Consider the following 27,387-nt stretch of genomic DNA (forward strand, 5'->3'; position numbering starts at 1 on the left):
TTCCAATTCCAACGGGTACAGTTCTAGTGATTACAGTTCCAAGTGGCTCCAGTTTCTTGGTGCGAGTAATTACTGTTTTTATCACTCTTGGTGGTTGAAGATGCTTTCAATTGTTTCTTCTGTTGGTGATTTTATCTCACCTTATGTCAGTTGCATAAGTTCTTTTATGTTCTCCTTTATCCACAATCTATATTTTGTTCTTTCTAAGGATTTGTATTTGCTTTTTTTTGCTTGATACTGTGATTACTTCCCTGCATTCATACAGGTTTCTTAGTTTGAATGAAATATAATTATTGCATTAAAAAACCAATTTACTTAATTGACCTTGCATTTTACTAGAATAGTAATAAGATTGCCTAAATTAATTAGAAAATGGTTAAAAGCATGGACTCATGATTGTTTATTTAAAAAATACTCCTAAACAGAGTGAAAAATGTTCAAGGGTATGGATCAGTGGTTGTTTGTTCCAAAATAGAGTAGTTGTCCATGTTTTATTAGGGGCAAAAATGATATTTTTATTTAATTTTTTATTAATTTTATTCGAATAAATATTATTGTTATAACTATCATTTTTCACTTTCATCTAATAGAAGGTCGATTAAATAAATTAATTGAAAATTATAAAAATATTTTAACAAAACACAAACTATATGATAGATTTTAATAAATTCATAAAACTATATAGGGGTGTTTTAACAAATGACCCAAACTAAAAACAGAGGTCAAGAAATATTAAAAGCGGCTGGGCCCAAGCCCAAACTCCACTCTAGAAACCTATTTCTTCATTTAGCTCAAAAGGTTGGGCCCGTCCGTATCGAGATCAAATCAGCCCCCCACCCCCTCACCCCACAAGATTGTCCCCACAACGTTCTACAGCACATTTTCACCGTGTATTGAGAACAAAATGATGCGGGGGGCTGATTTGAATTCGTCCGTGGGCCGTGTCCGGCCCACATAAAAGACGGTAGACAGAGAGACGAACAGACCAAATAACGCCGATTTCGGGAAATTCGGATCCAACGTACGTGGAAGAAGGATAGCGAAGGCTTGTTCGTGGTTCAGCGGGTGATCCCGATTAACGGAAATTGCACGTGTAAGAAATGAGGACCAAGAGAAAGAAACAAGAGAGAGTCAAGAGTCAGAGGTAGAACACGGGGGGTGATGATGGGTGTGCAGCGCTGCGCTCTTTCTTCTTAAGAAGCCAGGCCAGACCTAGACAACTTCATTGGCCATTGCACCACGTCGAAGCTGAAGCTGATCGGGAACACACAGATATTCTCTGGTCGTCGTCGTCGACCAATCTCCATGTTGATACGAAGCCAAGCTCTCCCTCTCCTTTTTACACTTGTTTCTGTGTTTGTTGTCTCGGCTGTTTCCGAGGAGGTGACCTACGATGGCCGATCACTCATCATCAATGGAAAGAGAGAGCTTTTCTTCTCGGGTTCCGTCCATTACCCGCGTGTCCCTGTTGAGGTAACAACTTATTCATCTTCATCGATCATTCTTTTTTTTCATGGATTTTCATCTGAAACTGAAAAGCTTTGCTCTTGTACTTTAATGACGGATTTTGTTGTTGTAAACCATGCATATATATAGATGTGGCCTGAAATCTTCAACAAATCTAAGCATGGAGGATTGAATACGATCGAGACTTACGTCTTTTGGAACGTTCATGAGCCCAAACAAGGAAAGGTAATTATTATATTAATGCATGGAGGATTGAGTTAGTGTTGTTAATCTCTTCTTCTTCTTCTTCTTCTTCTTCTTCTCGATCTCTTCTTGTCGTCAACTGTACATAATAATAAGAAAACTAACTACCACGCACCTCCCCTCCAAATGCAGTACAACTTTGAAGGAAATTATGATTTGGTGAAATTCATCAAATTGATCAAAGAGATGGACATGTACGCGGTCCTCAGGGTTGGACCATTCATCCAGGCTGAATGGAATTATGGGTATATACTTCAGATTACCTACTTAAATATAATTAATTAGATTTTTCTCTGCTAATTAAACTGAAACCAAGTGCGCGCTCTTGATCATCATCAGTGGATTACCGTATTGGCTAAGAGAAGTTCCAAACATTACTTTCCGCACGGATAATGAGCCATACAAGGTGATTCTTATTTTTTCTTCCTTTAAGCAGCTCAGCCTCAGCTAGCATTACATAAACATATATAGATAGATTTAAATATTTCTGATTTCTGATTTCTGATTTCTGATGCATAAATATACATATATATATGCAGTACCACATGCAAAAGTTCACCGAGTTGATCGTAAAAAAGATGAAGGATGAGAAACTATTTGCTTCTCAAGGAGGTCCTATCGTTTTATCACAGGTTTAATTGATTGATTCCACTACCACAACTATATGAATTACCCTTTTGGCTGGCTTTATCCCACTCATTTTATCACAGGTTTAATCCTGACTCTCAGCCTATGCTTTGATTTGGTTGGTGCAGATTGAAAATGAATATAACACTATCCAACTTGCATATCGAGAAGCAGGAATTAGTTACGTCCATTGGGCAGCAAAGATGGCTGTGGGTCTCAACACAGGAGTCCCATGGGTGATGTGCAAACAGAAGGAAGCTCCCGATCCAGTGGTAAGTTATACCTACTCCTGCATCCATCGATTCTTTGTTGACAAATTAATTAAGGTTTCTAACTAACACTTGAGTACCAAAATAAGCAGTGAAGTAAATCATCGATCAGCTTTATAAATATAAGATGGTTTGGCGTGTTGTGTAGGTCAACTCATGCAATGGGAGGAACTGTGGAGATACATTCATAGGCCCAAACAAACCCAATAAACCTTTTATCTGGACTGAGAACTGGACTGCACAGTAAGTGCGCTTCAATTCATCAGCATTGAAGTTGTAGCAATTTGTTTATAGTAGGTAGCATATAGCTAAATTTGTAGCTGCATTTGAATGGATTGCAGGTATAGAGTATTTGGGGATCCACCATCTCAGAGAGCAGCAGAAGATCTGGCATTTGCTGTTGCCCGTTTCTTCTCTAAGAAGGGGACTCTTAACAACTATTATATGGTATATATGGCCAGGACAATGATGAGTTGGTGTATCTCTTAATTATAATTTAAATGTGATGCTTGACCTACCTCACAACAAATTGATCATGAATTAAAAGAATAGAGAAGGAAATGAGGATTAATTCATTAATTAATTCTCTCTTCTTTCTGCATATATCCACAGTATCATGGAGGGACGAATTATGGTAGAACAAGTGCCGACTTTGTAACAACTCGCTACTATGATGAAGCTCCTCTCGATGAATATGGTTGGACACAATTACTGCTACTTTATCCTATATTCCTCATGTCTAAATTAATTTGTTAATCGTACACTACACCTCATCACTGGTTTCCTCATGTGCTTGCAGGTCTGCAGAAGGATCCGAAATGGGGCCACCTTAGAGACTTGCATGCTGCTTTGAGATTATGTAAGAAGGCTTTGCTTTGGGGGACTCCCTCTGTCCAGAAGTTGGAAAATGGAGTAGAGGTAAGGGGGATAAAGCGAAAGCACAATTTCTAAAGAGAGCTTCTTCTGTGTGTGTGAGAGAGAGAGAGAGAGAGAATTGAATGAGCTAATAATTAACCAAAATTCTACTCTGCATGCAGGCAAGAATTTTTGAGAATTCTGAGAGTAAGGTGTGTGCAGCTTTCTTGTGCAACAACAATACTAGAGAACCGGCAACTGCAAAATTCAGGGGCAAGGAGTATTACTTTCCTCCACGTTCCATTAGCATCCTCCCAGATTGCAAGACCGTGGTGTTCAACACTCAAAATGTAAGTTCTGATATCGATACCTTTTCTTCAATTCCTCTTTAAAATTATTTTATTTTATTTTTGAATAATAAGGACTACTTAAAGAGAGATGTCTGCTGTGTAAACACAGGTGGTTTCACAACACAACTCAAGGAGCTACAAGATATCAAAAAGGGCCAATAAGAATCTAGAGTGGGAGATGTACCACGAAAAGATTCCAACCATTGATGAAAGTCCTGTAAAATACAAGAACCCATTAGAGCTCATGAACCAGACTAAGGACAGATCAGACTACCTGTGGTATACTACCAAGTAATTAAACCATCCATCCTGATGAACACCCTTGGATTAAGGAAACACAATAAGCTTGTTCCCTTGTTTAATTGTTTTGCTAATAGCCAATTAATTAATTAATTCTGATGCACTGAACGAATTCCAAATGCAGAATCCAGTTGACTAGGGATGATCTTCCCTTTCGACGTGACATTCATCCAGTTCTCCAAGTTTCAAATTTCGGCCATGTCATGCACACTTTTGCAAATGGCGAATACGTTGGTACATATTAGCATGCCATTCATCTACCTCCGGTTACAACTTACAATTTGATTATTGACTAATTTCCTACACCACCCTACTACATATATACATATTCTGCTTGCTTTTCCTTGTTTTGGATTTCAGGGTCCGGACATGGCAGCCATATTGAAAAGTCTTTCACATTCCAGAAACCAGTACCCCTGAAACCTGGGACCAACCACATACAATTGTTAGGAATGACAGTCGGATTCCCGGTAATATATATATATATATTCTGCAATGTTCAATTTCCTTTCTTTCTTATCTTAAACAAGGAACTTAAGTAAGGATCTCTCTCTCTGAATGAAAGGATAGTGGAGCCTACTTGAACATTAGACTTGCTGGTGTTCATCGTGTAGCTGTACAAGGTTTGAACACCGGAACACTCGATCTATCGGCCAATGGATGGGGACATCAGGTAATCATGCATCAATTTTCTAAGCTTAAACTGCACCATATGTATATATCTCAGTCCATGAGCAGCAGCTACCCAATGGATTAAACTTGGCGCATGCCACAGGTTGGAGTGGATGGAGAGAAGAACGAAATCTTTACTCCAGAGGGAACAGAGAAGGTATCGTGGAAAGAGGCCAAGGGGGGTGGACATGCTCTTACATGGTACAAGGTATCATTGCGGGAAAACACTACTACTGGAATCTGATCAGTGATCAGACCGAGTTTTGCTTTTTCTTTTATTACAACTTATATGTAGCTACGAATAGTAACAGATAAAGATGAAAATTTCTAATTGCAGACTTACTTCGACGCTCCCGAAGGAGACAACCCAGTCGCTCTCAATCTAACAAGTATGGGCAAGGGCATGGTTTGGGTTAATGGCAAAAGCATTGGTCGTTACTGGGTAGACTATAAGTCTCCTTTGGGGAAGCCCACTCAGTCCGAGTATGTATTAATTAATTAATTGCACCTAATGCCTGATACTAGCTTAACCATATCCATCCATCTCAGCATCTGTGATCTGTCTATATGTATAAATCCATGATTTTGATTCAGGTACCATGTCCCGAGGGTGTTCCTTAAGCCAAGTGGAAACCTTCTAGTAGTGTTAGAGGAAATGGGAGGAAACCCAGAAGAGATTAAGATACTGACAGTCAACAGAGATACCATATGTAGCATAATCACCGAGCAACACTCGGCAAACGTCCAGTCATGGCAAAGGGAGAACGGCAAGATACGGGCGGTGGTAGGCGACACCAACCCAAAGGCGCACTTGAAGTGTCCCAACCACAAGGTGATTGTCAATGTCGATTTTGCAACCTTCGGTAATGTGCCTACTGGCGCCTGCGGAGCTTTTACCCCGGGAAATTGCACCTCATCATCAGAAGCCAAGAAGGTTGTTGAGCAGGTGGGGTTCTCCTCCTCCTCCTCCTACTACTACTACTACTTTTCTACCTTTCTTCTTGCTTCTTTTTCTAGATATATATTTAGTTGAGTTCAGCGCTCTTCATCGCTCAATTCCAACCAATACTGGCTTCGTGCAGTACTGCCTAGGAAAGACTACCTGTGATATACCGGTTGATCAGAAGACATTCGGCGGTGGAAAGGGAGATGAATGTCCGGGAATTAAGTCTCTGGCCGTCCAAGTGCAATGCGCTGGAAAAGATGACTGACGAGAAAGAGGACTCAGACTGATCAGAGAGAGAGAGAGAGAGAGTCAGTGTTGCGTCTTGTTTCAATAAATTAATAAACTAGGGAATGACCCCGGGAATCCATCATGTTAATTACCTTATGGAATCAATAACGTTAATTTTATATTTATTAATATTTTAAATAATTATTAAAATTTTAAGAAATATTTATTTCAAAAAATAGTTTTTTCAGTAATTATTAAAACATGGATAATTTTCTTTTGTTATGATATGTAGAGAGTTAAGGCAGAAGTGGTTATGGATAATTAATTTTGTATTTCTATATTTTTTTAGGAATTAATTAAAAATGATGGTAGTGGATTGTGGGATTTAGTAACAAATTGTCAGAAAATGACATATGTTTAGCTTTCTAGAAAATGAGGCCGCCACTTGGTGATAGTGGGATGTGGGTTTTAACAGCAACTTTTCAGAAAATGACATGTATAAATTTGAAAAACCCACGTGTCTGTGGTGGAGGTTGTAGCTTGAAAGCCTTCATTTAATCAGATGTACGTGTATATATATATATATATATATATATATATATATCAGATGTATATATAAATTATACTTTTATAAATGTTACACTTCTTACTTATTCAATGTTACACCTATATATATAAATTATACTTTTTTCAAGCTCAACTTACTATTCTTACTTAATCAATGTAAAAATCGAGACCCCGGATCTATTATAAACAACATAGTAAGTACATCAAAAACATCAACCAGCACTTGAAATATTCTGACAAGTGTTAAAAGTGATTTTTAATCTTTTTCAAAGATAGGCCAGGAGTTATATTAAAGGACAGGTGTAAAAAAAAATTCAAACATTCGATAAAATCGATAAAATTCAAACATTTTATACTACATCCAAACGCTGATAAAATCAAACCAATTTCCAACTGATCTATTCCAAAATGGAATCCCCATAAAAAACAATTCTTAAATGAAATCAACCCATATATTTATTATCATGGGTTTTACAAACACATGACACATTTATTATGGATGTGGGCAAGGACAAAATTTTCAACATATCGGCCCATTATGGCCAATACGTATCATATTGGTAGAGTATGAGAGTACCACTACTTTGTTTTTAAGGCTTTGTTTTAAATGGTTGTTTATATATTATTTCCAGGGGAAAATCTATCACATCCTCTCATGAATTTTGATAACACCCTAATTCCTACTTTCATGATGCCAATTGATTGGTTATAAGTTTTTCCAATATCATAATAGAATTCAGCCTCCCTATAAATAAATAAAAAAAAAAAAACTAAAAAATATGACAAAAAAATTTAAAGTACCAATACACATCCCCTTTGCCATTTTGGATTGTATCAGTATTTTGAAGCTTGGGTGTGAAGCAAAAGAGTAATTGCCCCCTTAATATTCTTTTCACCACAAGACAAACAAAGAACTGAATGTGTATTGATGTTTGTACCTTTATTCTTATCTTATATCAATGGACCAGACTTGACTTAATCCAACCCATTCCAATATAAACTTATTACAGACGGACCAGGTCCAATCCAATCTAACAAATATTTTGGACTGGATTGGTCCATCAAATGTCTTGTTGGTCCATTCAATCCATCCAAATTGATTTTGGACTGGATGGGGTCCAATCCAAAACCAGTCCATTGACACCCTTAATTATAGCAAGCCATGCGATGCCAGTATGCAGGCCTGTGGGCCATTCCTATCTAGCCTAGAATCCCTCAAAAAGGAAGCCCAGCATGGCCTAGGCCCGTGCCGGGCCATGGGCAGCATAAATGTTTTTAGAAAAATTGAAAAAAAATGAAAAAGTTAAAATAAATTAACAAGATAAACAATAAATTAAAAAAAAATCTTAAAATTTTATTCCATATGAATTTTGGTGTATATAATTGTTTATATGTGAAATAATAAAATAAAGATTAAAATGACAATAAAATTGAAAAATAAAATGTATGTATACATACATATATTATCGTGGGCCATGCCAGCACTGCCCACTTTTTTTTGTGTTGTGATGTGCCAACCCATGCCCCACGGGCCTCGAACCCAAACCCAGTTAGGCACGGGCTGGGCCTGGCATGGCCCAAGTCGTGCTGAGCCATTCCAGCCCGCAGGCATCCGAGCTCACTTTACAGTTCTACTTACTGGGTGACTAGTTGACAGGTCATGCCAACTTATTTGGGTTTGCCTAAAAAAAAAAGCGAAATTTGAGTTGTATTCATCCCAATTTCTTCCACTTGCAATGTCAAAGGTATACCAGGAAGATTCATGGAAGAAAGACAAGAAAGACACTGGCTGTTGTTTAGAAGCAGGTGAGGTTCGAACTTAAGTGCTGCTTAGCTTAGCTAATCAGAAAAGGCAGGCTTATGCTTTGGAAAATCAACGTAAGTGAAACACTTTGGAGAGACCTTTGACTTTTCCTAGTTGAACTGAAGGTACAGGAGTCCATTGGCTCACCTAGAATTGGAAAACGCACCTAACTATTGTGGATTTGTGGTTTTTTTACGAGTAACCATTGTAGAACATCGACAGCTTTTGATATGAAATAGTTAAAATTAGGAGATAGCTTTCATTAATTTTTCTTTCTGGATATTAAGGTACAGAAAGGCTACAATCCTCCCACTCTGAATAGCTCAGAAGAGAAAACCAACCCTTGTTTTTTTTTTTTTGGCTGCAATAAACCAACCCATTGCTGAAATTCATTTTAAAGCTGCAGAGATGATTCAAATTGGTGTTTCTGGGGTTATATGCAGAGGATAACTTAACAAACACATGAATACGATGGAAGTGAAATGCATAGGACATTTATGATATGCTAGGGAAATTCATGTGATTCCCAAAAATGAATTAACAATATTGAATCCAGGGATCTTTTAGTTGCAGTGCAAATCTTAACGAAGAGAAAATTTTGCTTTCATTCGTTTGTAATTATAATATATATTTCTATCATATATAAAATGTGTGCTTTTTGTCCCTTTTGCACTCACTGACAGTGCAAATATCACATCCCAAAACTGATTAAAATTTACACCAAAGTCTTTTTAATTCGATTCTTTATCGTATAAATTGGGGATCACATCGTCTTGCATCCTACCTTACTCTTAGACAGATAAGAGATAACCCTTTACCCTCCTAGCTCTGTTCTCATTATTTTAAAGTGAGGGCCACGTGATTTTACTCTCACAAATAAGAAAATCAAGTCTAAATCAAAAGTAAATCAGAATTTACACTCAGACCTTTCACATTCCCATGCATTTAAAGCATGGTTTTTAAAAACGAATCGGAAATAGAACCGGTCAGGGGACCAGTTTCTGGTTAAGCAGTTCAACCATTCGGGTTGAACCATTCTGGTTAAGCAGTTCAAAAATTGCTTGCAGAAAATACAAAAACCATATATTTGCAGAAAATACAAACAAAAAAAGAGATTATCATTCTTTGACATCATCTAATCATCATCATCATTCACATAGCAAATAAGCAAGGAATTGAAAAAGAATTAATAAAGCAAAATTAATTAAGGCAATGTGAGTATGTGAATCTATGTAATTAATTAAGCAAAGAATTCGGAAAAAAATAATTAAACTAGATTAATTAAACAAAGAATTAAGCAAAAAAAATCAAAGAATTAATTAAACCCACAAAAAAATTCAAAAAAAAAAAGCGTTTTATACCTTCAGGTCCTTCGAGCTTGAAGGTATAAAATTCAAAAAAATGCAAAACTTTTGGGAACCACCAATTTCGAGCCTAACACTTAATTGGGAACCAATTTCAAGCTTAACACTCAATTGAGAACCACCAAATTGTTCATAAGTTTGCCAAGCTACAGGTAAGGTTACAGATAGAACAACGATGCTTACTCTTGCATGCATGGGTAGATAATAGTGGGCAGGAAATATACCATCACCGTCACTACATGCAAGGTTGCAGAATCGCCGACCGCCGCTACAAGTTGGTCGCCAAATCTGTTACTGCTGGATCTGTTGCAAAATCAACGCTAAGTGCCATAGATGAAGCTCACTACTGTTGTTGGTCGCCATGAATTGCCGTCAGTCGTTGTGTGTTGCCATTGGACGCCGTAGGTCGTGGCCGCCACAAGTGGTCGGTTGGGTGTGACAACTGAGAGGAGGGAAGGGTTAGAACGAAAAGGGGGTCATTCTAACCCTAAACGTAAGAGATAGGATCGGGGATATGGGGGTCATTTTGTTTTTATATTTTATTTAAATCAACGAAAATGAAAATGATAACCCACGAACCGCTGCCCGGGTAGAACAGTTTAGCGATTCAACCACCCAGGTCAACAAATTTTTTACTTTTTCAATGGGTTTTAATGACTTGGTAGTTTATAGTATAACCAGACCCGGGGGCTGAATGATTACCGGTTTTTCCGGTCCTGTTTTGAAAACCATGATTTAAAGTTTTAAACCAGTGGAAATGAAATTTGTACAGCCACCAAACACAGCCTAAGGCTTGAATGGTTATAAACATGCCCACAGAAGAAATACAGATTTTATTTTTTACGGCCAAGAAAAAAACAAACACATTTAATAATTTATATTTGCATAAAACATGACACCGAAGCATTAGACAAAGGTAAAAAGAATTCAATTAATGTGGTTTAAAAGCAAAAATTTGCAACTTATAGGTTGCAACCTATATTCTTATTTGAGATTTATGTGAGAACAAGAAAATTTTGTTTTCTTGAATATCACTTAATAATTTTTTTACCTAAAAAAATTATCAACATTTCTTGACACAAATGCCTCTTTTAATAATAGATTTTTATGGCTAAAACTTAGGTAGATACACTTAAGACTTGACTAAAATATATATTTCCTAAAAAATACCTGAATAAATGCATTTATCCGAATAAATAATATACCAAAAAGTGAACGAGACCTAAAGGGTATTGCTTTCCACGCGTAGCATCCCAAACTGGATTTTGCGTCTGCCTGCCACATTGGCCAAATGACCATATCGCATAAATACTACAAATTTAGGTTTTACTCCCTCGGAGTAAAAAAAAGGACCAGGATGACAGGACCTACCAAACCGACCCACCTAAAATAATTTGGAGATTATCCAAAATCGTAGAGCTCAAGAATTCCATGGCAAGCTATCATTAAAGAAAAAAGCTATTTTCTTAGCTAAATTAAGATACATTAAAAAAAAAAAAAAAACTTGAAATGTAAACGTGACAATGAAATGGTAAAATTTTGGAAGACTATACTGATACAGTGTAGCATATTTCTTTTTAGCTCTGTCCGTACATCAATATGCTCTGGGCAAAAATTAATAACAAATAATAACAATAAAAATCCAGGTGTTTCACTTTATTTACAGGCACCAGTAGCAGCCGGATGCCACAACCTTGCCATTTCAAAGCTTCTCCTTGATTGCAACTCTGTTGAACCAGACTTCACTAAAAACCTCTATATATTATTGAAGAATTAAGAACAAAAAAGGTGACAAGGATAAAGTTGTGCAGATGAATTGAGAATTTACAGGAACAAAAGGAAAAAAAAATGGAAAAAATAAAACACGTTAATTACCCACCTATTCCCGCCACTCCAACAACATCCCAACCTGACATCCGTTAAAATGAATACAAAACTGACCTCTACACTCCTCAAGGAATGGGACAGGGCACATGTTTCTTTAAGTAGAATGGGCAGAACTTCGAATATCAAAATTAGCCCATGCCTGGAATTGCAATTCGACCGGAAAAGTGTCGCAAGATAATATATACCAACAGCAGATTGGGTTAGCCTTGGAGGCTCAGGACAGGTCAAAAGATCCTTGCCCTTCGCTGATGGCATACAGTAGTTTCTTATACATAATTTCCTGCAAGAAAAACCAACAATAAGAATGTGTCGAAAAGGTAGGAAATATATATATATATAATTTTGCTTTTTCTAGAAGTGTAGGACCTTGGTTGAGTAAGGAGGAAGCTTGAGGTAATTAGCACAAGTCATGACACTAGGTAAGTCATCATCTGCTGATTCAGAAGGTCCTGTTCCATTTGATGTGTTTGTTGTTGATGAAGAATGCTGCCAGACATGGGGAGGAGTCAATAAACCTCGTGTACCAAAAATCTCAGCCCAGTAATATAGAAACAGATACGGGTAAGACATACTTTTCTAACAATTGTAAGCTTCGGGTTCAGCACAGCCAGACCACCAGGTGGGAGCCGGGGTGCACCAGTTACAAACTGGCAGAAGGCACGCTGCTGTTCAGGTGTGAATTCTCCCATTATTTCTAGTAACTAAACATATCAGAAACAACAAACAAGATGTACAAAGTAAGCATTATGCATAAACTCAATCTCAAAGTTTTGAACTTTGTTATGATTGAAAGCATACGTTGACAATGGCAGAACTCTTGGCAGTATATCCATGATCAAATTTTATATGATCAACCAGCGTCTCAGCCTGCATAAACTAGAAAGTTAAATGACAGCAAACAATTAAGTTGCAATCACAACAAGAAGCACCATGTAAGAGCCAAATACCTCCCACAACTCTCTGCGGCCACATAATAGGTAATCCAGTTCATGAGGAGAAAATATTTGCAGAGATGAAATGTCAAAGACCTGCATGTCTCAGGGCATAGTAGAAGGTTTGGACCATAAACATATACAAAAACCAAATGGGTAAATAAACACTTAAAGGTCCATTTCCTATAGCAATTACGGAGGTGCAATGCAGAACAATGTGGTGTATTGAGAATATTTACAGAACAAGAAACAAATAAAACAAACAACTTAAAATGAAAAGAGTAGCAGGTCCAGCAATAAAATATGAGCAAGATCACAAATTCAATGGGTTATCCCATTGAAACCATCACAATGCATCCTAGTGGAAAGGACGAAACAGAACCCCTACATTGAACAATAAAAACCAGCATACAGGGTTACTTTTTCTTTGCAAGAACTACTTGATTAATAATTGGAGGTATGTCAAATTAGCAAAATTGGCACGTAGTGAAGCAGTGGCCAATCTTTTTTTTTTTTTTTGATAGAAAAGAACTGGCTAATCATATAGACACTTTTAAGAGAGTTACTTGCCTGATTAAAGCCTGCTCTGAAAGCTTCAATTTGCCGCATAATTCCAGTCTTGACAGTTGCATCAACGACCGAAGAAATGTACTCCTCCAAATTATTAATATCAACCTAACAAGACAATATGGAACTTCAAGGCCACTCCCAGGGAAAAGTGAACTGAAAAAAGGTAGGTCTATCAAAGATAAAGATACATTCAAAGAGAATAAACCAGTACATTTTCATCCCCTGGTTTTAAAACATAATCTGGATAACCAGGAAGTGTGAAATCCAAGCAGAGATCTTCAATAGGAGCACCACGGAATTTTAAATCTGCAATTTGATCACTACAGCCCATTGCCTCAAGATATTTCTTCCGAGCAACAAGGATTTGCAGCTCTTGCAGAATCTTCCCAAATTCAGCATCAAAAGAGAGAATGTCATGCAAATCAAGCTCCTGTAATAGAGTGAAATGTTAAAAGATTTTGAAAAGTTGAGTGCAGTGGGAATTGAACATCAAGAAAACAAGTACATTAAATAAGGTCTGGTATTTTAGCTTACTTGACCAAGCACAAGCTTGTAAAATGCAGTTGACAATGGAAGGTCTAGAAGCCGTCCATCTTGAAGAGCTTTTGCCATCACTCGTCCAACAAGCCGGAAATACTCAATCACCTTGGAAAACTGGGTACCCTCAGAAGCATCTGCCTTTGGAGGCCATGGGCGAGGGAACAACCCAAGAGGAGCTTGTATGAGATCTCTTCCACCTGCAGAAGAATCTGATTCAAGTTTCTTTGCATCTGAACTATCATTATTTTTTCTGTTTTTCTGTTCATCTCTATCTATTTCCATTGCTGGCTTATCTGAAGAAGAATTAGACCTCCACATTCCAAGGCTAGCCTTTTGAAGGTCATGACTTAGAAGGGTATAAAACTCCAGGGTGGGACCTAACCCTGTTCCAACCTCACCAAAATATTCCACTTCCAGGACAGCCTTTTGGCTTGAATACATCTCCATAACTTTTACTGCAGAATCCAAAATCCGATTTCTGGAGACACGAACCTTCTGCCGCTGTAATCTCCCAACACGGATCTCTCTTTCATTTGTTGATCCATGACCATCAGCACCCTGTTGCTGCTGCAATCGATGCAATGCACGAGACAGCCCAAAAGCAGTAGAATAGAAATAATGTCTCCTAGTTTCAAATGGAAACAAGAATGGGCATGCTTTAGTGAGCTGGGAACACCAAGAAGGAATACTACCACTGCACAGTGTCAATGCATCCTGGATTTGACGAGCCAATTTCGGAGTGAGCTTGCTATTGATGAACTCCTCAGAAGGGACTTTGGCACCAGTTGTACTCAATTCTAGAGTAGAAATCTTCCCCTCTGAGAAATCATCGGATAATGCCAAGACTCGTAAACGAGGCGCCAGCTGGTTCAAACCTTCCAACACACGCAGCAATGCCAATATGCTATAAGTTGGGTTAGCTTTTTCTAGATCACATGGAAGCTCCCCCTGCAAGAAACCATCTAAAAGAGAGGTTTGATGCCATGAAGACTCAGAGTTGGAGGTAGAACTGGCTTTGGCAGATTTGGATGGAGTAGTGGAAGAAGAACCGCCTATTGAACTCCTATCTATCTGGTTGTCAGCCCTCTGATATGTGATGGTATAAATGTCATTCCAAAGTCTGCTTCCATCACCAGGCAGAAAATCAGAGCTAGTATACCTCTCATCATCATCCTCATCCAAAACAAGCTGGCGTTGGATGGCTTGATATATGGTTAGATGTCTGTTGAGCTGCTTGCTACCCACTGAAAATATTAATTTAGCAGGATCATTTGAAGTACCAGAAAGGGAAAGTCCCCGCCGGTCTCTGCCACCCCTGATACCTCTACCACTTGCAGATGTAAGCCCAGCCATGGCAGCTGCAGCAAATGACATTGCACCCTTTGAACCAAATGAGCTCCCACTCTTAAAGTCAGTAGATTCCATGCCCCTAACTGTGGAAGTTCTGTTGGTAGAACCAGAAGGATTAGTCTGGCTATCATTTGTTGAATGGATAGCTGTACCATCCTCAGATGAATCACCCAATTTCACATCATGTACTTTCTCAGGCATGCAAACCGGAAGAGGATCATCTCTTAGCACCTAAAAAGGACAAAAAACATAAGTTTCAAAACCATAGGAAGAGAGTATACAACCAACTCCACCAACCAACACCCATACATAAACAAGGGTGTCCTAGAAATAGCTTGCTCAACTAAAAAACCAGTATCACATCCCAATACATTAAATTTTTCAGTCTATTTGACCTGCAAGTGCATTTTACTGTGGCTCCTTTTTAACTATGTTGATTCAAGCAAAATCAACTTGAAAACTTCTTCAATACCATGATGCTGATTGCCAAGTATAACAGCAGTGTTACCTCGATACATGGCACAGGCACCAAGTATACAAAGTTACAGACATCAATAAGTGTCCACAGCACATTAACCTCCAAAAATCAAGGGACTAGACAACATGATAATTATTTAATTACGAATGATTTTTATCAATATAAATGATTTTAAAACATAGTAAAAATAAGAAAAGTCTGGACTATTAGGCATGCCTTTGCTTATAATACCTTGTTTGAATGCTAAATTCCCAGTTTTTATGCTGACTTCAGCGTGGAGCATCACCAAGATGCTACAGTAACTGTTATGCCAACCACCAGGTATCACTTTGGTGCCCTAGTGTCCAGCATGGCTGAACTCTCTTTTTATTTTTAGAAAAAAAGTAAGGTAATTTATTGATATCTCAATAATCAAGATACAAGCCCCTAAGAGAAGCTCCCAGATGGGCAAAAGAACAAAATACAACAGGATTGCAACATTGTGGCTGGACTCTTTAGTTTCAAGATATCATGCTAATAATGTCCATTAAGTATGATGCTGCATCTATACTCATAAAGCAATATGAACAATTTCCACTATACACATAACACAAGCTGGTCAGTATACAGCAAAAAATGATTGACAGATTATATCCAACCAGTTATTTATCCCTAAAATGGAAGTATTGCATAATACTAAATTTGCTCACTACAGAGAGTCATAAGAAGGGGGTGGTTTAAATGTTTTTCTTGCACTAAGCTATTATTGCTCTCAAAATTTTATCTGTCTTCTTCCAAATTAACCAGCATGGGAAAAAAATGAGGTGATGTAGGACCAGTTCAACGCTAGTCCTTAGAGAATGTTGAATGGTTTCTTTGATCAGAAATTTATGGCTGTTGATGGTTATAATGGCTTCTTGAAAGAACAAGAAAGAAAATAGGGATACAAAGAATAGAGAAAATACCCAGAATCACTCACGGGGTGCCTAGAATCACTGTAGGGTACGGGAATCACTCACCATAATTAGCATGAGCTGAAGAAAACTCAATAAACTTCATTGCTCTTTGTGTAAAACGCCCATACATATTTATAGACTCTATACTCATAATAATCCTAAGAGTCAAATGCAAGGTGCCAACCAGATGGTTGGTAAGGTCTCCTTCCGGTCGTAGCGAAGACTTGGGATCAAATCCCGCATGCACCTGGATTGGGGGATGGGCTACCCCCCGTTGTGTAGACCTTCAGAAGATATCAAAAATAATCCTAGGAGACAAACTATTAGACTCATAATACTCATAGGACTAAGAGCCAAACTGTTAGACTCAATAATCCTAGTAGGACTCAAACTAAGCTGTCATATCCTATTTCAATTCAAAGAAGACTCAATAACTCTAATCCTACTTATGCAATGACTTCATAAACAAACTATAAATAGACAATCAAACCCTATTATTGGACCTTACAGAAATTTTAAAATGGCAAAATTATCCCCAGTGTCCAAAAATACAGAAATGCATAAATTTTCACAAAATTCCAAATTTGACCCCTTCAGCTCCCTGCATCAGGAGGTTTCCAAAGGGTGGCTCATTGGATGCCTTTTAATATTTCTCAATAGATGATATTATTAGAAAGTGGAAGGAAGTGACTGGAACATCATCAAAAAAGACTGTAACCCACAAAAACCAGACGCCAATGGAAGGCAGCTTCATAAAGCTTAATTTTGATGGTAGCAGCATGGGGAATCCTGGGCTTTCAGGAGTGAGAGGTGGTAAGAATAGGGGATTGGTTAAGGGCAGAAACTATGAATGTTCTTGAGGGTGTACAGCTGGCAAGAAACATTGACCTGAATAAATTAATCATTAAAAGAGAAAACAAGGTGATGATAGGTTGGTTGCTGATTAGTGAGTCAACTCTATGGTCCTAGAAAAATGAAATAAAGAAGTTTAGATGGCTGGCTAGAAATATTCATGTAAAAATCCAATGGATACAAAGGTCAGCCCAACTACATTGCTGATGCATTAGCAAAACAAGGGGTGGTTGGAAATCAGTTGTTTTGGGTTCAGTTGGAAGTAAAATGAAGGGAGAGAGTAGACACTAATCTCTCTAAAGGATGTACATAAATTCTATATATTTTTACTATTTATAATTAATAGAATTAACTGTTAATTATCAAAAAAGGGGCATTCTTCCAATTAAAGAAACTTATGGATGGCATGATGAAACAAATTCCACAAAATCAGGGTTTACAACTCATATATGCCAAAGCACCCAGAAACAAGGATACACCCCTATAGAAACGAAAAAAGGGCATTTTAATCATTCAGCATTGCACAAAAGGCACACATCAGAGACACTAGTCTTCTCAATATCTATTGCCAACATCTTGTCCAAGTATGCTGAACCTGTAAAAAAATGCAACCTTGGTTGGTTTTGAGGTGATCCCAAATAAAAGAGGATATGAAGAAGCTTCATTTCCCTTTACAGCACAAACAAAGAATTTTGCAAGTGACTGGAGCCAACCTTCCAAATTATTTTGTTACATATTATGAGTTATGTCAAGGACTCTCTAATTATGTTACTACTACCATTTTACATAAAAACAATTGGTAGATTCAAAATATAGATATAAAATCCATTTTAATTGCAAATTCACAAATCAACATCATGAGCCACCATGTGAACCTGACCAATAGGCTCAGATCAAACATGCACAAGCATACATGCTTCCCATCCTAGGATTTCTTTCCATAAGCAACAAAGGCAAAATTGACCACCAAAATTGGACCAGAGCAAAACTTCGGTTTTTTTAAGCACAGATGCAATGTCAAAGAAGTACCCAAAATTAACTTCTTGTTTTAGTCATTCTAGTTTATATTACTTGTTACATTTCTATGGTTCATTTCCACTATCACTTTCCATTCTCCTGTTCCATGTGCAAGTGCATCTACCGCTTATTTCCCACAAATACCCAAAGCATGGATATAACTTCCAAACAACCATCCATAATTAGTTGGCAATATGTATGGTAAGCGCTGTTTCACGTTTCCAGTTTACATTACTAGTTGCATCTCCATAGCTCACTTAAGAGCACTTCCCTACTGATTATCTATACTCTTGAATCATAAACAAGTATGTTGAATTCACATTACATTCTCTTTAACTTCACTTCCCATCTCATTCCTTCCTATGCAACATCTTCTTCTTCAACTGATGTTCATAGAATAGCCCAAGATAAACGTTTCCTTCAATGTCTCAAATTATCATACCATAAATGCCATGTGAGGAAAATCTGCAAATTACTGGAGATTACACTTCACCACTAAAAGCTCTATCCCTGCAGACGCTCAATGCACGAAACTTATTGCCATGTGAAGAACATGCCAAGGTGAAAATAGAAAGATATTTTTAAGTCCTTGAGACTCCCTGACAAGGAATGATGAAATAAAACACAGATTGAAGTGCCAACATTTACTTTATTGTCAATCACACATATCCAGCCCTTCATGCTATGAAAATTGAAATGCTGGGCACTAATGTCAGTCGACAATAGGACATATCTGACAGTTAGAAGTAGAATTCCAACACACTACAAGATTGAACATTTGGCCAATTCAGAGAATCCCCTACCAGGCAGACACTTGGATCAGCACTATCATCCCTCCACATGACAGAACAGGGTAGTTGTGTAGAAAGCCCTCTACTTGATCTGATTAGAAAATGTACAGACACACAAAGAACATTTTGTCAAACTAAGAAATACTAGAAGAAATCAAGTGATTCACCTCTTCTTGATCATCATCTTCATCATCTGATAGATCATCCTCTTCAATCACCAAGGCATCATCAATCTCAACTGGAGAGATGTCCAACTCCTCATCCTGTTAATACAAACACATAAACTTTTGTCGTAAGGTACAATAAAAGACACTCTGGTATTAATTTTATGGGAATAAACCATAATTAAAGACTTCATAAAACAGGGAAAAAAATGTGGCTCAATGAGTTTTTATATATTTTTCCAGTAAAACTCAAGGTATGTTGTATTTAACATAGGCTTAGTGGCTCTAGAACCATTAACCATAGTTGTTAAGACACTAAGTCTGTTAGTCAAGGCTGGGTCTCGATGGCAGCATAGCACCTTGTTGCTTGGGAGAGTTTTTTTATATAAAGAAAATCTGGCTCACATTAGCTTGTTTCCCTTTTTTTTTTGTGGATTATCTTATCTCTCTAGTTGGTGTAGCAAATAGAAAAGATTGAAAATTAACATGAAAGAACCAAACAATAAAGTAGAATTGAAACAACATTTTATAGCCTATAAAATACTAGGGGACATATCTCTACCAAGTTAATGCAAAGAAAGAGATAAAAACAATGCATGCATAAGTGAAACAATAGTAGAAAACAAACACATGAAGGGAAGAAGCCATTGTGATATAAGGTGGTAAATTGGGTAAAGACAATGGATATTTTTTATTCTTTTTTACTACAGATAATGTCATAAGGGAATGACAGAATGTAGCATCCTCTTCATTGGCAAAAAAAATCCCTCTACTCCATGGACTCAGGACTCTCCTTTCCTAAATATCATAAAATGAGCTTTGATGACTGTAGCATAGGGAATCCAAGGCCTAATAGAGTAGGGGATGTTCTTAGAAGTTGGGAAGGAAACATGTTAGACCAGTTGAGTTCTCTGACTCGATCAGAGCAAAATGGACAGTACTTCATAGCTTAAGGATGGCAAATCTCTAAACTTAAGAGAGATCATGAATAAGGGGATTGCAGTGTGGTCATAGGATGGTTAAAAAGAGACTAAATTGGCTCATAGGAACATAGACATACTTGTAGGAAGACCAAAAAACTAGTTCCAAATGGGCATCATATTCAGCTAACAGCATTGCTGATGGACTAGAAAATCAAGGGGTGAACAGAAATCAGATGTTTCGGTGCTTAATTTCCCAGTGGGAGTGGGGTAAAAGTGCCAGCTAGCCAAGGCTAGATACCTAATTAAGGTACCTCGGCACACAATTTTTTGTATCTCGTTTTTTTATACAGATAATAGTAAAACTTAAAAACATTACTGATAAAAAAGAGCACTGGTTGTCTTGAATGTGATAGAGGTATGAAGGAGAAGATGTGCAAGTGTGTCAAATGTAGAGAGAATAGAAGATAACAAACATATGAAGGGATAGGTCCCTTGTTATTTTTAATGGAACAGAGTTACAGAGGTATAAAAGAGAAAAAAAAAATGGAAGTGTGTTAATTGCAAAGAAAAGAAAAGAAAAGAAAAGAAAAGAAGTGTACAAAGATGGAGAGTAATTACAGAAAGATCTAAAAAAAAAGAATAAAAGAGGCAAAAACCCAATTTATGGCTCTCTAAGCTGAAAATTTGCATTTTATCATTCTCATGTCTAGACTTTTACCTTATTTATACAATATGATATGGTTTATCTGCACTACGGAGAAAAGCCATCACCCAACAATGGTCCCATCTATCTGAGGTCATGGGACAGGTGGACAGGATACAGATCTAGCTTTGATTTTTTAGCTGCACTAAACATAAAACTATTTCATGCTTTTCACCTCCTATATGGAAAGACCAAAGTGACGCACAGTACAATCCCAAATAATTGATCAAATCCTGAGAGACAATGAATGCTCAGAAGAAATGAAGAGATCTAGGAAGGAAGGCTTTGTGTGCAAATTGGATTTAGAAAAAGCTTATGACTTGGTGGACTGGAAATTCTTATTAGGAGTAATGCAACAGTAGGGGTTTGGGGAGAAATGGTACAATTGGATCTTTAGATGTGTTCGGTCTAGTCATTCTTCCATCATTGTTGATGGAGTGGTGAAAGATTTCTTCCCAGCTTCTAGAGGATTAACGCAAGGTGACCCTCTCTCATCCTTTCTTTTTAGTGGCGGATGTTTTTAGTAGACTCCTCTGTAAGGCAGACAGAAAAGATGACGTTAAGGGATGGAGAGTGGGCAGAAATAGGGTTCCAATTGCTTACCTCCAATTTGCAGATGATACCATAACATTTTGTGAAGGGGGAGATCCCAGGATAGTGAGGATATTAAAAGAACTGATCCATAATATTTTGGAACCAAGTTGTAAAAAGATGTGAAATGAGATTGGCCGCCTGGCTATAACCTACTTTGGCTAACCTACCTATCTATTTCCTCTCTATTTTTAGGATGCCACCAAGGGAAGAAAAGAAATTAGAAAAAAATAGAGGGATTTCCTTTGGGAGCCGGGAGAGACTAGAAAGGACCATTTAATCAAATAGGAGATTGTGTAAAAGAGAGGAAGAGGGTGGACTAGGACTTGGGAATGTGAGAAAGAAGAATACAGCTCTCTTAGGAAAATGGTTATGGGGATGGCCTCTAGAGAGGGAAAACTTGTGGGTTGAGGTAGTAGATGGACCAGATTTGGGTTGGACCCATCTAAATCGAATGTGATTTGGACGGATTGGATGGTCCAAAAGAGAGTATGGAGTCAGACCTGTCCAGACTTAACAGACCATGCAAACAACAGGCCAGAATTTGGACCAATCTGATGAGGATAGAGTCCAAAGGTCCACTTGTCCACACCCAGGTCCTTATTGAGTTATTGTTGGAACGAATTGGTTTTTTCTATTGTCTTTCATCTCCTGGCCCAGCGAACATCTCTCTTCTCCTCTCTCTGGCAGCATTCAGCTTTCTCCAATGTAGGGATGCAAATGGATCGGATCATAATCCGATCTGATCCTACTTGGTCAAATTCGGATCCCCATGTTCAGATCTTCGGATCATATTCGAATCAAACCCCCTATCAGATCTGATATATTATATATTTATAAATATATTGTTTATATTATATTTTTTAAAATTTGTTATATTATTTATTTTTTATTTAAATTAGTATATTTTATTTTTCTTTTAATAATTTATTATTTTTAACAAAAACAAGTTGGATCAGATCAGATCCGAAGATCCGACTTACCAATAGGATTCAAATTCAAATCGAGTCCTATCAGATCCAATCGGATCTTTGGATCGGATTCAAATCCGATCCAATCCGTTTGCATCCCTACTCCAACGGCACACATCTCTCTGGTGGTACTCTCACCGCAATTCACTCCCCCCCCCTCTCCAACAGCTCTCTCTCTCTCACTCCCCTCTTTCTCCATCTCTCTCTCCAAGAACCCAAACAAGGAGGCAGGCTCCTCTGTTATTTGTTCATTTAAACAGACTAGTTTAGAATTTCTCGTTTATATCATGTGACTATATGAATTTGGGTCTAAGCTTATCGTTCAACAAAGAAGATGGTGGAGTTCGAAGTTGGGGTTTGAGTTTCATAGGAATTGAAGTGAAAAAAGAGGCTCGACATCATTACAAATAGAAAAGGGAGGGCTTGGATTCCTACATGATCACCCAAGGTAAATGTTTTTCTCTCTTTGGTCTAATGCATCCTAGTTGTTAGATACAATGCAGTTCTAATTCAAAATTGACTAAGAAATAACCAAGTTCCTCTTTAAAAGTTTGGGTCCATCCTATCTCCTTGGTGATTACTTTTTGGCTTCCAACTTGCTTACACAGGGGCCGTTTGGCAAGTCTTTTTGGAAAGATCTTCTGGTAGCTTTGACAATCAAAAGACGCATTGAGCTTTTGCTTGAAGATCTGAGCAGCTCGAAGCTAGTTTGGTTATCGTGCGTCTTTTCGTGCGAGAATAAAGTGAAAAAGACGCAAAAAGCTCCATTTGGAGCTTCTCGAGGTCAGCCCAAAATGGGCTTCTCGCGTTTTTTTGGCGCTCCGGCTTTTGGCGGCTAGATATTCTGCGAACCAAATGGAAATAGACCGAAAAGCGGTCTTCCGGGCTTCTAAATAGACGGAAAATGACGCGGAAAGACTTGCCAAACGGCCCCACAATTATTTTAGCAAGTAGATCAAAATGGAGACCAAACCAAATGGTTAATTAGCATTGTATGGTTAATCACAAATAGTCTACAAGCTTAAATTTTCTATATTCAGTTTCAAATCAACCAAGTTGTCCACATTACAAAGCTTAAAAATCGGAGTTTGGGTTTTAATTTACAAGAACAATACACACCAAGCCCTCTATTCACAGCTTTCTATTTTTCTCCGAAGTCTGAACTCAGATTTCTATTGTCATAATAAACAGCTAAACATATCAAAGCATCTCTGCGTGTGTCTTTTCTTAGCTTCAATTCTATAAACGAATTTTCAGTTTTTGTAATTTCTTTGAAAGAAATGTTTAGGTTAACATGTTACTTTTCTGATTTTTTGAACTACATTTTATTTTTCTGCATTTTTTATATTTTTGTGAAATTTCTAATATAGTTCTATAGTTTTTTATATTTTTTATTTTTTGTGTAATTTTTCAAGTTTCATTCAATTTGGACTGGAATGGACCCAATCTGATCCATTTATATTTTAGTTGGACCGGATTGGGTCCAATCCAGTGCATGGACCCACGTCTGACTGGATTGGATTGGACCCAATCTGATCCATTTATATTTTAGTTGGACCGGATTGGGTCCAATCCAGTGCATGGACCCACGTCTGACTGGATTGGATTGGACCAAATCCAGTCCAATTGACACCCTTAGTAGTGGATAGTATTCATGGGAGAATGGAGAGTAGTTGGGATGCTGGTGTATCACATTAGGCTACCTTGGAAGCACCTTAGAAAGCAACCCGCAACTTGCTTCCTTAATTCCTGAAGTTTATCAGGTATGATGTTTGCTTAGGAAACTTAATTCGTTTTTGGGAAGACACTTTTTTTATCAGAAACTATAACTTTCATTAGAGAAAAATTAAACTGAAATACAGAAGTCAACCCTTATTAGAAAAGGTTGATCCAATAAACATCAAACATTACAGGACTGCCCAATAAAGACTCTCCCTTACAGTCCCTTGTTTTTCTAGGGCATCAACAAAACCATTTGCTGATCTCCTTACCCACTTAAACCAAACACCCACCTCCCTTGTTATGCTAAGAATTTCCCTTATCAGCTGTCTATATTGCCAAATTCCCAGCTGCCCTGATTGCATCCACCCAATTACCAACTTGGAGTCTCCCTCTATCTCAATATGTTGTAGCCCCAACTGTTTGGCCAGTTTTACACCTTGATGTAGTGCCAAGATTTCCGCTCTTAAGGAATCTCCAACTCCTATTGGACCTGAAAACAAAGCCATTATCTTGCCTTCATTATCTCTGAAAACACCCCCTATACCAGATGGGCCTGGATTACCTATAGAGCCTCCATCAAAGTTCAGTTTCACCCTTTGTTGTGTCGGTGGGGACCAAACTTCTTGTATCATAGCTTTGGAAGTAGTAGTAGATGCCACAATATCCCAACTTCTATAAATGTCTTCAACTAAGAAATCCTTAAAAAGATCACAGGATTTCAACCAACCGATAACCTTAGTAGTTATTCCTTCCACAACCCCTTCCTTAGATCTACAACTGCCTTTGAAGATCCTATTGTTTCTTCCCTCCCACATTGACCACAATACAGTAGCTCTAGTGGCTCTCCACATAATCCTTCCATGAACCGTTGGTTGCCTGTAAAAAGTAGGATCAAAGAGGTTCACCACGCTCGAGGAGGGAGTCCACCTGTAACCAAAGAGAGAAGAGAACCAAGACCAAATAAAGAACACAAAGGGACATGAGATTAGTAAATGTGAAATTGTCTCACTAGAACCCAAACAAAGGCAACAAACATGGGGGGAGAGGCACATATTTGGCCTCTTTTTCTGCAATAAACCCAAGGTGTTGATTTTTTGGAATACCACTTCCCAACAAAAGGCCTGAAGTTTAGGAGGTACAGGGCTACCCCACACCTCCATTGAAAGAAAGTTCCTTACAAGGTTGGAGGTCCGAAACAAAATGTTATAGAAAGAAGAGCAATTGAAAAAACCAGAAGGGGAAGGTTTCCAAATTCTGCTATCTCTACAGGACTGATCAAGAAAGACTTCCCCTATCTGAGTTATCAAATCATCAACCATCCCCATTTCAGAATCCCTTAGACCTCTTCTCAAGCCCAAATCCTAGGAGTTATCAACAAACACTGAAGAGATCACTTTTCTTTTGTTTTCAGACAAGGAGTAAATAGAAGGAAATCTATCTCTATGGGAGTTTTCACCAACCCAAACATCTACCCAAAACAAGACTTTATTTCTAGCACAGACATCACATTTGAAATAAGGAGGCATAAGAGGCAAAATACCTTGAATAGCTTTTCAAGGAGAACACTGAGAAGCCCTAGGGTCGAGTCATGCATCCTAGTTGTTATCTGCCAATCCATGAATACTAACAATCACTCTAGACCAAAGTCTATCATGTTCCATCGGTAGTCTCCAAATCCATTTCCCCAGCAAAGTCGTGTTTCTTAATCTTATATTTCCTAACCCAAGGCCTCCATCATCCCTACTCCTAGAAACCACCTCCCACTTCACTAAGTGATCCTTCTTAGTATCCCCTGGTTCCCACAAGAAATCCCTCATTATCTTCTCTAATTGGTTAGCTACTTCCATTGGTACTCTAAAGGTAGACATGAAATAAACTGGCATCAAAAAATAAATTGGCAGGTTGGCCAAGGTTGACTTGATTAAGATTATCCTACCCCCTAAAGAGATGCAATTCCTTTCCAATTTGCTAACCTCTTGGAGAATCTTTCAATTACAGGGTACCAAAAACTCTCAACCATTAGGTTTCCTCCCAATGGTAGCCCCAAATATTGTAAAGGCCAGCCCCCCACTTCATACCCCAAAATCCTAGCTAGGGAATCCACCTCCTCTCCCCCTAAATTGAGCCTTGCCACACAACTTTTTCCCCAATTCACTTTAAGATTGGACTTCCCTTCAAATTGAAGCACTAGACTCTTTAAGTTCCGTAATTCCCTTTCCTCCCCGTCACAAAACAAGATGATGCCATTTGCAAATTGTAAGTGTGTGACCACCACCTCCTCCCTACCAATCCTCCAACCTCTTACCAAATTGTTAGCATCAGCCCTCGAAATCATGGCACTCAACACATCAACTACTAAGGTAAAGAGGAATGGGAACAATGGATCGCCTTGCCTAATACCCCTCTTTGCAGGTGTTTTTGGGAAGACACTTGGTTTGGTGACCGACCTTTAAAGGATTTGTTTCATTCCTTGTATCCCATTTCCTTGTACAAAAATGAGGTGATTTCGAGTTTTAAGGTCCATCCTATTTCACCTTTAAGTCACATTTGGGACGTTGGGTTTCGAAGGGGGTTGAGGGATGAAGAAGCTACTTGCTTGTCAAAGCTTTTCCTAGTTCTTGATAGAGTTTGCCTAGAGCCTTCAAAACTAGATAGGAGTGTTTGGTGTCCAAATCCTAAACGCTTCTTCTTCTGTGCCTCTTTCTTTAAAGCTCTTTGCCCGTCCCCTTCTCTCAATCTTTTCCTTGGAAGGAAGTTTGGTTTCAGTCAGTTCCCCCTAAAATTAAGGCTTTTTGCTGGGAAGTTGAATATGGGAAAATTAACACTTTGGATTACTTGCAAAAGAAGAGTTTTTGTGTATTTCTCCAAATTGGTGCACTCTTTGTAAATCAGATGGTGAATCTTGTTACCATCTACATTTGCTCATTACATGTTACCATCTAAATCAGATGGTGCATTTACTTATTTCCTGTTCATTTGCTGCAAAAAATTGGGAGTGGTTTTTCTCTTTGTTTGGGCATAGGTGGAACATCCGAATGGAGATTAAAATGTCTTTTGATCCATCTACATTTGCTTGGGAATTTAAGAGCACTCTGTTCAGGACCATAAGAGACAAGGATGGGAATTTAAGAGCACTCTATTCAGGACAATAAGAGACAAGGATGGGAATTTAAGAATACTCTATTCAAGACAGAAGGGCTGAACTCTATGCAGTCATATAAGGTGTACAGATTGAAAGAGAGAGAAGCTTGAAGAATTTGGTAATAAAA

At 38.0% G+C, this 27,387-nt stretch overlaps 2 protein-coding genes across 3 annotated transcripts in view; one reads left to right on the top strand and one right to left on the bottom strand.

The window, feature by feature from the left end:
- Positions 1-1,126: 1,126 nt before the first annotated feature.
- LOC148849935 (beta-galactosidase 13-like) lies at positions 1,127-6,193 on the top strand. The gene is made up of 19 exons (XM_088943193.1): positions 1,127-1,473; positions 1,597-1,692; positions 1,843-1,955; positions 2,050-2,116; positions 2,250-2,342; positions 2,466-2,609; positions 2,755-2,849; positions 2,948-3,053; positions 3,219-3,303; positions 3,406-3,524; positions 3,644-3,811; positions 3,921-4,102; positions 4,236-4,345; positions 4,472-4,581; positions 4,677-4,784; positions 4,887-4,991; positions 5,121-5,266; positions 5,378-5,729; positions 5,866-6,193. Exons 1-19 carry the CDS (start codon positions 1,306-1,308, stop codon positions 5,992-5,994), a joined length of 2,496 nt encoding a protein of 831 aa, XP_088799319.1. The 5' UTR covers positions 1,127-1,305; the 3' UTR covers positions 5,995-6,193.
- Positions 6,194-11,204: 5,011 nt separating this feature from the next.
- The window catches only part of LOC148849936 (E3 ubiquitin-protein ligase UPL3-like), a 37,409-nt gene continuing 21,226 nt past the window's right edge, over positions 11,205-27,387 (bottom strand). For both annotated transcript variants that reach the window (XM_088947416.1, XM_088947415.1), the window contains exons 9-17: positions 19,212-19,307; positions 13,616-15,202; positions 13,293-13,511; positions 13,082-13,186; positions 12,527-12,607; positions 12,378-12,446; positions 12,152-12,280; positions 11,946-12,065; positions 11,205-11,859 (exon numbers count right to left, since the gene is read on the bottom strand). In XM_088947416.1, the coding sequence (XP_088803542.1) occupies positions 11,794-11,859; positions 11,946-12,065; positions 12,152-12,280; positions 12,378-12,446; positions 12,527-12,607; positions 13,082-13,186; positions 13,293-13,511; positions 13,616-15,202; positions 19,212-19,307 (2,472 nt within the window). In that variant the 3' untranslated portion in view covers positions 11,205-11,793. The remainder of the gene's footprint in view (positions 11,860-11,945; positions 12,066-12,151; positions 12,281-12,377; positions 12,447-12,526; positions 12,608-13,081; positions 13,187-13,292; positions 13,512-13,615; positions 15,203-19,211; positions 19,308-27,387) is intronic.

The sequence above is a fragment of the Nelumbo lutea genome, chromosome 5, assembly GCF_056320005.1.
Source record: "Nelumbo lutea isolate HS-2025 chromosome 5, American lotus-T2T, whole genome shotgun sequence".
NCBI lineage: Eukaryota > Viridiplantae > Streptophyta > Magnoliopsida > Proteales > Nelumbonaceae > Nelumbo > Nelumbo lutea.

Bases quoted from the DNA above. Each gene is read 5' to 3' on its own strand.
- LOC148849935 (XM_088943193.1), top strand. From the start codon at position 1,306: ATGTTGATACGAAGCCAAGCTCTCCCTCTCCTTTTTACACTTGTTTCT. The intron at 1,956-2,049 runs GTATATACTTCA...GATCATCATCAG, and splicing joins CAGGCTGAATGGAATTATGG to TGGATTACCGTATTGGCTAA. The intron at 4,103-4,235 runs GTAATTAAACCA...TTCCAAATGCAG, and splicing joins TACCTGTGGTATACTACCAA to AATCCAGTTGACTAGGGATG.